Source organism: Idiotropiscis lumnitzeri, chromosome 4 (genome assembly GCF_059441095.1).
Source record: "Idiotropiscis lumnitzeri isolate Australia: NSW breed Sydney's pygmy pipehorse chromosome 4, RoL_Ilum_1.0, whole genome shotgun sequence".
Lineage (NCBI taxonomy): Eukaryota > Metazoa > Chordata > Actinopteri > Syngnathiformes > Syngnathidae > Idiotropiscis > Idiotropiscis lumnitzeri.
Genome location: NC_142394.1, coordinates 6,243,134 through 6,253,570, shown reverse-complemented (window position 1 = coordinate 6,253,570; position 10,437 = coordinate 6,243,134). Strand labels below are relative to the sequence as shown.

Here is a 10,437-nt window from a genome sequence, read left to right as displayed (position 1 = left end):
AACAACACAAGAGTCTGAGAGTAACAATCGACCAGTTAGCTGGACTCTAAAATGGTGGCATTTTGAAGTTGGAAGGACAGAGAAACACAATAAGCGGTGGCTTAATAAACGTGCCAGCAACCTGTCATCAGCTTAGCTTAAGTGTGCGCATTCCTTCCTGCACATGTGGTGTTTTGATTACTGCTTTCACACAAAGCCAGCAGGACTTCCTGCAGGAAGAAAACAACGGAAGGAGACTGAAGATCAACAACTGAGTTGTTACAGATGAAATCATAAGAAAAGATGACCCCCCCCCACTAGTTCCTGTTTTGTGGTGTCCACATTATGTAATGCCACATCGAAGATCTTTTTATGCATTTCTTTATAATTAGTATATAAAAGGTCTGCTGTGTGGAACATGAAATCTTTCATCTTTTGTAATGATGCCGAGATGTTGATGTATCATGTAGTTGAAAATATTTTCTTGATTTGTTTTATATTGCTATGATTTGTTTTGCCGGCGCTTATAGGAAAGAGGAGGGAAAAGACAAATGTTTTACTGTCTGCCCGTCCCACTCATGTTGAGTATAAATGCGGTGGAGTAGAGCTGAGAGCGCATTCCACCCCTCTGACGACTGAGCTCACACGCACATACCAACACACACACACACACACGCACTGTTCTGTGCGCCCACATCACACCATCATACCACTCTCGAGAGGAAGCTAGGACCAGTAGAAGGGGATGCTGGTGGCTGGCAGACACTGAGTAAGTCCACTCTGGTTTTCTCTTTCTTTCTTTCTTTGTTGTCGTTGCCGTTCTCAGTTCATTTATCTCCCACACTCTGCTGTGTCACTGTGAAAACTGCCGCTGTGTTCTCACATGGGGGGGACTTTTGAAACTCTACTCTCAGTATGCGTTGCACACACCTTGCGGCTCTTTCTCTCTCACACACACACACACACACGCACATACACACTTTCTTTTCTCAGCATGTGAGCCGAGGCACAAGTAAAATCTGAGCCTATTTGCATGTTGGAGCACAGCCAGAGAGGCAAGCTTTGTCTTGACATGGGAACACATTTAAGGTCCCTTTGCAACTATGTTGACTGTGCATGGTTAATTATAGCAGCTGGGACGCAGGTTGAGGACTGCTAAGTGTTTGGCAGACATGACACATTTGGAGATACAGTATCTTTGATTTACAATACATATCTGTAAATCTCCTTTAAAACATGTTTTTATTCTTTATCGTTCAATGTATGACGGGATGCTGGATTTTGTCATTCTCTCTGACCGTGTGCATTTTTTCAATTTCTGCAGGTTATATATTTTATCTAAGACATCAAAGCACCACTATTGTCTGTATGTGTGATAATTAGGGTTTACTTTAAAACAGGTAAGTGACTATTCAAATTGGCATCTGCTATTTGCATGGGCATAAAATAATGATCTTAATGCTGCAGGAGGCCCTCAGACATTAAAGGGCATGCCCGCTGAAAGCTTTAGCTTAATGCTATCAATCCAAATCTGGCTCACACGTGGCAACACCTGAAGCGCTAAAGTCGGGACTGATGTTTCACTTGTTTCGACACTATTTGCCTCCTTCCAAGAGCCATTGGCTGAGCCTTATCAGAGAGCTCAAATGCTATTGGCTATATTGCAGTCGCTCTTTTTGAATCTTTGTTGACACACTTTGAAGGAGGAAGAAGTAGGTCGTTTTCCGGGAATGTGCTTCTGAGCACTTCCCCAAGTAATAACTAACTGGGCTGTTAATGGCTACCTACAAGTGTCACGTGTGTTGGTAAACTACTAAAACAATGTGTGGTGTTACTTATGAGTGACTGACTGTGTGAGTCACGATTCAAATTCTTGTTTACCTTGCAGTAAAGTTGCAGTGTGTGTGTTTGTATGTGTGTGTGAATTCATATATACATATATATATATATATATATATATATATGTGTGTGTGTGTTTGAATGGAGCAATCATTGAAGTAGCAATCATCTATCTTTCTCATCTTTCTAGCCTCTATTCAAGAGAATCCAACATATTCCCTCTGCTCCGAGGAGGAAAGTCAAGCCAAAGGAAAGCAGGTGTTTACCTGATACTTGCCTCATCCACAGAGCAGAGAACCTGAGCCTGAGCACAAAAAAAAGGGGAGGGGTGAGCCATCATAGGCCACCGCTGAAACAAGAACCACTGTACAGAGAGTCTACATCAGACGGCTGTTGTGGTGCTTATAGAAGAGCATCAGGATGCTGGCTAAAATCCTGGAGGAGATGTGGGTGGAGCCAGAGGTTCTGGAGGCCCTCAGTGAAGAGCAGAAGAGGATCCTCTTCCTCAAGATGAGAGAGGAGCAGATACGCCGTTGGAGGGAGAGAGAGGAGCAGGAAGGAGAAGACAAGAGAAAGCCCAAGAAAGGTAACATTGCTTAAAACGGACATCCATCAAGATGACCTTATGTACACCAAGAACGCGGGAAACAATATAGTTTGACAATGACTGCACAATGGAGCGGCATTGCCTTTTTAGACAAGATTTCCAGGTTGTTCAATGAGTCACCTTTCTCCCCCTTCTTCCACCTTTTCTAGATTAATTTAGCAACCGCAAACCTATACAGTACTCTTCGTGGTTTATTATGTCAATTCTTGAATGTGGTGACTTTGTGGCTATAAAAAGACTGACCATCCACATTCGTATGAACATTTGCATAAACTAAAATATATTTAACCAGTGTTGGCTTGTTTGAAAAGTTCCATAATGCCTTTTCATTAAATAACCACAACTGAAGAAAGACAAGCACACACACAGGTAACCAATTACACTGGATCCAGTTACCAATCTGATTAAGATTGCACACAAAGAAATGAATTCAGTCTTCTCCGGCCTTTTGAGCTCACAGACATAAATCTTTATTTAGTTCTGTCCCGTAGGAGAGCCTCACCTGGCTCCGCTGGTCCAGCTATGCGATAGGTGTGCAAGTGTGTGTGCGTGGGATTGACAGCCTCTATCAGCATGAGTCGAATCGGTTTACTGGCTTGCAGCTGAGTAAGATTGACGAACCCCCTGTGCTTTCAACCTTATATTCAATTACAGTCTTTGTTTACCCAATCTCTGCCATGTCACCTGAGAGGCAAGCAAGTCTGTTTGTGTTCCACAACACGCATCTTTTGTTGCTTATGCTGTGTTTGGCATAAACCAAATACATAATTAAAACTTAACAAGGGATTTAAGATTCTCTTTAATAACATATGTACTTTGGTTTTATATATACGTTGCAAAACATTATAATATTAAAAATAGTTAAAAAAGTAACCGTACAAACGAAGAACTTGTTTCTATATGTTTGATTTCCAGTCCAGTTTGTATCCCTTCTTTAACCTGAAGCCAGCTCATGGCTCAGATTGCAAATGCTACATGACCAAAGTCAGAAAACCAAATGTGCGGTGATTGGGGTGAGTAACTTTGATTTAATTTTTAGTCTACAACAAGTGGCAAAATTGCCACCCACTGAGATGGATAAAAACAGGTGAATTTTGCCGCATAATTCATATTCCAGAATCACATTATTAATCAGAATGTTAAACTAGGGGGTGCATAGAATCTATTATTGTGACTCGGCGTCGATATATGTACTGTAAAACAAGGAAGAGCGCGACCTTTGTTTTTCCTCTCATTGTCACTTTAAGTGACCGTTTTATTCATCAAGTCAGTTTTTTTTGTATGCTACTTTGTATTTGCATGCTGTAGCAGGTGTAATACATTGAAAGAACGAATAAGATGGAAAACATTTGTCGTGTCGTCCGTTACTGCATGTACTGTGATGTCAAACAATCAAACAGCAGCTAAAATAGCCTTATCTGCACTTTTCCTGTTTTTTCCGATTTATTTTTGCGTGCACGTTGAATGAAACTGTGAATTTGAGAATGGGGACACTTGAAAAGAATATGGTTAAAGTCAAATTGTTTTCGTTCAGCTGCATCGTTTGGCTTGAAATGGCACAAGAAAGTATTAAGATATCGTGTTTGAGGGAGTAGGCCTGAAAAATATTTCAAATTTAGTTGTATCTTAAACATTTTGAAAATGGACCACATTCTTGATTATTTTGAAGCTACACAGACGTTCTGAAATTGCATCCAGCTGAGAGAGAAAAACATGATCAAAATGTAAAAAAAAAAAAAAGGAGGCAGAAGAAGTGTTCTAATATAAATTTCACAACACAATGTAAATTTCATTTTAGTTTTTAAATGTTGCCAGCACATGAATAATTTTGGTCTTACCTGCTGGTGTGTCTATCTCAACAGCAATGTCGCATCCATACGAGTTCGTCTCAGAGGACTTTTAAAGAATGAGAGCTTGCAACTAAAAGGCCAAGGGGGCAGAAATAAACCGCAAGCAAAAACAAAGCCTTCCCGAGTAATAAACTTGTAGGACAGCACCATCTTGTGGATACAAACCTTCATAACAATCCATGAGACGACATGCTTGAATTGTTATGCTTTTTTGTTGTTGTTTGCAGCCACCAGTAAGCACGTGACCTGGCTCCTCGGTCGTGATGGAGATGTGTGCGTCCGTGTGATTGGAGAAGTGGATGAGTTCAGATCCTCCAAACTTCTCCAGAGCCTTCTCAATAACAGGTTAGCCCACACAAAGTCACATTGAAGAGATGTCATTCATATATTTTTTACATATGGATGAAAGTTGTTGTTTTTTTTAAACACATCATCAATGTTGGAAATGGCTAATGATTGCAGAATAATTATGATAATTGTCGGTCATTAGATGCTGTGCATTTCTACACCGCTGCAAAATATAATGACAATGAAAAATATTGAATTAGATGACAATGGCTGCTGTATGTATTTGTCTTGCAAGACAACTCAGTCTTTTTTGTTAATTTACATATTAGTACTAAAACATTAGAAATGACACTGCAAAAGTCATCAGTGCACAGCTTGTATAACATTGTAGATAAAATAAGTCAACACATAGAAATTGTCTAAACAGCTAACAACAAAAGTGAGGAGACCCCTACGTGAAAATATCAAAATTCAGCCTAAAGTGTCAGTTTGTGGCCAGCATTATTTTCCAGCACCCTTTGAACCCTGTTGGACATGAAGTCCACCAGCGCTTTATTGGCCACTGGTATCCTCTTCTACTCCTCCATGACGACATCACTGAGCAACTCACTTTTGTGAGATACTGAGAGAATTTGTGTTTGCTGTCATGTTGGCTCGTGATCCTCAGTCTGGAGATTCCACATACTAGATTCTTGCGCTCCTCCAACACCGCATGTGACCACATGACATCACATAGTCTCTGATAAAATGTGAACAGCAAATTATAGTTCGGGGGGGGGCTCGCCGTCCACTCATCCCTTATTGGATTATTTGCTAAATGAGTAATTGAAAGAGTAATTCAAAGGTGTGACTGTCTGCTGACTGTTCTCTGATTGTTATTGTCCCGCAGGCTCCATTGTGAGAATATGAATGGCATCCAGACAGCAGACATGGAAACAGGAAAAAAGGCAGAGCAGCTTGGATTTAAAGTAGAAACCCAGTTAACCCTCACTGATGACGCTTCTGTGAGTTAATGTGTTTGTGTAGGCTGTTTAAGTGAGGATAACGTGATAACCGCCCACTGATTGTAGCATTATGCTCTCTTCACGGACAGAATGACACTGACTCGCCAAACATCCAATCGTCTGAGGATGAGATGGACTCCTACAGCGCAGATGACGACCTGAAAGACCCCTGCGAGGGCAGTGACAGTGAATCAGGCAGCAGCTCGGACAACCTCAGCGACTGGGCTCCTCTCTGCAGGCCCCATCTTAGTAGCCATGGCAACAAACAAGCACTCAAAGCCCAGCTGTTAGACACAGAGCGAGTCAGTCCACAGGCCAGAGGTGAGAAAACGACAGAGGATTGATGGTGAAAGCAAATTGCCCATGTTCACTTCTGTTATAGTCACAAAATGCAAACTGATTCAAAGCAAAGGCGGGCGAATCCTACTGTATCCGGCATCGTGTCATGACTTAACAAAGTCATATGAATGTGCATGAGTGTTGTGCCATTGCCAACTACAGGAATGGAATGTATCTTACAGCGTTTTCAGGGGTTAACAGGGTTGTTTTGACAATGCTGCAAGAGAAAAAAAAATCCTTTCCAATTTTTGTTAGCTAGTCATTGTCTTGTAAACATGGCTGAACATTTCCTGCTCAACAAAAGTTCTTAATGCTGATGTTTGTATTTAGATTGACTAGATTTATTGTTCATAATTTAAAAGAAAAATAAAGAACAATAATAGATGCAGGGGTTAGTCGGGTGTAAGATCAGGGGATGTCGATTGTGAGTATGTGAAGCCCATTGAAACTTTCTGGTGATTAAGGAATATATATAGAAATTTAACTTGACTTGAAATGCAGACAGCGATTGGATTGGGGTAATTCCACGAAGTCTTTCCACCAATACTAATTGTTTAATGGCAAAATATATAAATGTGCCATCATTATACACAAAAACAACACATTTCTAAAGATGGATTCAAGCATAAATGCGTGATAGACTAAATCATGATTTAGATGTATCGGTCTTAGAATGGATCCTTGTGGGATTCCTCATTTTGCAATTTTGCTCCAGGCTTTGAAGCACTGAAACTAATAATGTTGCAGACCATAGCATTGTTTATTTCTTACAATACAATTCCAATCAAGTTAAGACATTTTGTAAAATTTACATTTAAAAAAAAAAAAAGAGTACAATGATTTGCAAGTCCCAGGAATTGTTGATGTTGTTTTACAAATTTTCACCCATTTTTAATTGTGTGAGCTCTGAGCAAATACTCAGTTTATGAATATTTATCAATGTCCAGACAAGAACTTTAGGGATTTCATCATCTGTGAGCTATAATATCATCAAAACATTCAGAGAAGCTGCATGTAAAACGGCAAGGCTAAAAACCCAACAATGTATGTCCATGACCTTCGATCCCTCAGGCCACTGCCAGGATGGCCGAGTGGTCTAAGGCGCCGCGTTCCGGACCCAGTCTCCCCAGGAGGCCTGGGTGCGAATCTCGAATTTCCCCATTGTGGGACTAATAAAGGCATTATTATTATAAAAAACCAAGATCTTGCCACATGGGTTCAGGAGAAAAAAAAATGAAAACCATTGTCCGTAAACACAGTTAGTCACTACATCTATAATTGTGAGTTAAAACTCTACCATGGAAAGCGAAAGTCGTATCTCAACTTTATATTTCTGTACCTGAACTCATCTGAGATGGACTGATGCAAAAGTGCAAAAGTGTCCTGTGGACTGACCAGTCCACATTCCATATTGTGTTGAGAAATCATCCTCTAGGCCAAAGAGGAAAAAGGACGATGCAGATTGTTACTTGCGCAAATTTCACATTCTGCATGTGTTACAACAGCATGGCTTAGTAGTGTGCAGGTACTAGACTGACCTGACCTGCAGGCAGTTTAAACCTGTCTCCCACTGAAAAACATGTGGATCACGATGAAGCATAAAAAACACAATGGAGACCCAGGACTGTTGAAGAACAAAATATTTGGGAAAATGTGTCTCCTCAGTTCACAAATGCGTATTGGATATTATTAAAATAATGTAAAAAACATGATAATTTTTGAGGCATCAAATCCAGAATTAGTGAATTCATTCTTTCTTTACTTTCCTTCTCAGATGGCGAAAGCATTCAAGAGAATAAATCAGAATACGGAGGCAGAGTGGCCCAGCTCAGGAAAGCCTTTGCATCGGATCCTTCTCACAGTTTCAACAAGCCTACTTTACCTGCCAAACCTGCTCATCTACTGACCAAAAGCACGTCATTGAGCCATTAACATACCGCCAGGCCTGCTTGAAACAATGTTGTGACCCCAAAGAGACTGATGAACTGAGAGTAACTCCATACTCAAGACATTCGTGGTCCAGCTCAGGCCATATGAAGGCGGAACAGAAGCCCAAAGTTGAATTGGGCATGGAGAAATACAGCTCAATCACCATCTAGAAAAACATTCAAATGCAATCTCATAATCAGTGTATTTTTTTGTCTTAATTGGATGACGTTACATGTGTTTATGGTGATTTCTTTTTTTGCAGAATCAGTCTTTGCAAAAGTCTTCAACCATCATGTCGTTTGTTGATTTGTCTTTGTCATTTTGGAGAAAAAAAACAGCAATAGTAAAACAGTAGCAGCTTATGGGATTGCACAAGAAAATACCAAACATGTTTCCAAAAACCTTTGCAGTTTGCTGGCATAAGGAAACCACAGAGGAGTGCTTTATAGTTTTGTAAGGATCTGGATAAAGGCCTCAATGGATCCATTTACACCTCAGAATCATTTTGATTTGGTCCTCAATGTTCACTCTAGTTTATGAATCAGGATGTACCAGAAGTAGTTATAAGGGAAAAAAAAACAATTAATCTAACCCAATTGTGCATGTGCTGTGTTTTAACACCTTTTAAGCCTTTATTTTTAATTTGTGACAACTATGATTCACATTCTCCTTCGGGGTAACAACGATTGAGCATTCAGACATTTTAACAGGTTTTTGATGTGTTTTCAAGCTACCTCGTGCTCCTTTCTCTACTTTCTACTGGTTCTGTCCCTCAAAAATGACGACAACCATTTTTCTGAAAACGTAAGTTTGTATGTAACCCAGATCTGAAAAACCTACTCTAAAGTGCTCGATAAAAGAATTGACAATATGACGGTTTGAATCCACTGACCCAGGAATTGTGATTTCCAGCGCATGTACTGAGATAATAGGACAGCTCAAGTCAATGTAATTGTACTTTTTTTGATTGTTGAAATCTTGCATGTGACAATTTATTTTACTTCCAGAATGTGTATCTTTCATGACACAAACTCAAAAAGAAAGAGCAAAGTCTGTACAGAGACAAAATAAGAGGACCTATCATAGTATACACTACACTACACTCACTGGCCAAAACTTTTACTACATCTGCACAAGCGGATTCAAGGCATGTTGCTGATATTCTGGCAACCTTATTTAGCTACAGACCCAATTTAGCAATGCATATAATACACACTACACTTTAGTAGTACGATACAGTCTTTACTATTCAGCATTTATTAGAAATCATACTTGCGCTAAATTGTCCATGCAAAGTGTGACTATTGAATGTTACAAGGGAGGCAGAACCGTGCACAAGTTGACATCTGACACAATTTGTACTATTATTGAAGGATAATTAGAATGTTACTACTGTACTCGTAGCATACAATTGCCAACTACAATGCAGTTTTCCCTCACTAGTAACATGTAGTTGTTCTACTAATGAGCCCTAGTGAATGAATTGTTTTACTATTAAGGGCAAAGAAAACACTAGTACATGGGCAAGTTTGTTGTCAAGTGTACTGGTGAACACAGCCGGGATCAAACCATGAATCTCAAATATTTACAGCCCAAACTACACTGTCCCTTTAGTTTAGGGTGATCCAGAAAAAAAAAACATCTAAACAAAATGTGTTGCAGCATGGCATGAACAAGCATTGCCATTGAGTAATGTGGAAAAGGATCATAAATAAAGTTGTATTGTAATGTATTAAGTGTTGCATTCTACTGGATTTAAATATTAGCCGTGTCTTCATTAAATTGTTTTATTTGATGGAAAAAAATAATGCAATACGTGAGTTTATTATATAGTTTACTGATGTTTTGTGTCTCAGGAAGGCATTCGGGGTGTTCGTGTGTTTCGCGTGTGTGTGTGTGTGTGTGTGGGTGGGGGGGGTTCTGATAGGGTTAGACAAGGAGGTTGTTGATAGTGGCCGGCTCGCACAATGATTATCTATTCAGCACGAAAACGGCCCACCAGAGATCAAACAGAGAGCACATAAAGCTGATTAGCATGTGGTTAAGACGCAGAGACAGAGGGCGAGACGCTCGGGGAGACGGAGCAAATGCGAGTTGGGTCACGGGGAAGCAACACGTCACAGCCGACTCATTAAAGCTCCTCATAGCATTCCCTCACCACCTCCACACCCTCAGCCTCAGGATTTGGCGCGTGTGTGCGTGTCCGTGCGAGCGCGCGTGCTCGCGCGTCCGCCCCATATCTTAGATCATGTGACTGGACGCACGCACGCAGTGTGAAAAGGCCCACTATATTTAGCAGGGCAGTGTAGGGTTTCCCAGCCAGGCATTGTGGAGAGAGCGGTCAACTTTGCCGCACTAGAAAGTGCACATATCAAGTATGAGAGGCAAGAGTCTGCAGGTGTGTTTTTTATGTCTCTTTGGCCCAGAAGGAGAAATCGGGACCATTCTCTTGTGTCGTGACAAAGCACCTGTCAAAGATCACATATTGTACACATGAGACCATTTCCTTGCATCAATTGGAATTTGAATTTTTATTTCAACCATGTAGGAAATCATTGCGGAGAAAGAGATAAGACATAAGATATAACAAGTTATTTCTTAC

The 10,437-nt window shown here is 40.4% G+C and overlaps 1 protein-coding gene across 1 annotated transcript; it reads left to right on the top strand.

Moving 5' to 3' along the window:
- The first annotated feature begins 589 nt into the window (after positions 1–589).
- On the top strand, positions 590–9,600 carry LOC148337946 (uncharacterized). Its single transcript, XM_088294048.1, has 6 exons — positions 590–748; positions 2,009–2,404; positions 4,503–4,620; positions 5,453–5,567; positions 5,657–5,888; positions 7,681–9,600. Exons 2-6 carry the CDS (start codon positions 2,239–2,241, stop codon positions 7,836–7,838), a joined length of 789 nt encoding a protein of 262 aa, XP_088150174.1. The 5' UTR covers positions 590–748; positions 2,009–2,238; the 3' UTR covers positions 7,839–9,600.
- The last annotated feature ends 837 nt before the right edge of the window (positions 9,601–10,437 follow it).

Excerpts from the sequence above, each read along its gene's own strand:
- LOC148337946 (XM_088294048.1), top strand. The coding sequence starts at position 2,239 with ATGCTGGCTAAAATCCTGGAGGAGATGTGGGTGGAGCCAGAGGTTCTG. Across the intron at positions 2,405-4,502 it reads CAAGAGAAAGCCCAAGAAAG|CCACCAGTAAGCACGTGACC; the intron begins GTAACATTGCTT and ends TGTTGTTTGCAG. Across the intron at positions 4,621-5,452 it reads CAGAGCCTTCTCAATAACAG|GCTCCATTGTGAGAATATGA; the intron begins GTTAGCCCACAC and ends ATTGTCCCGCAG.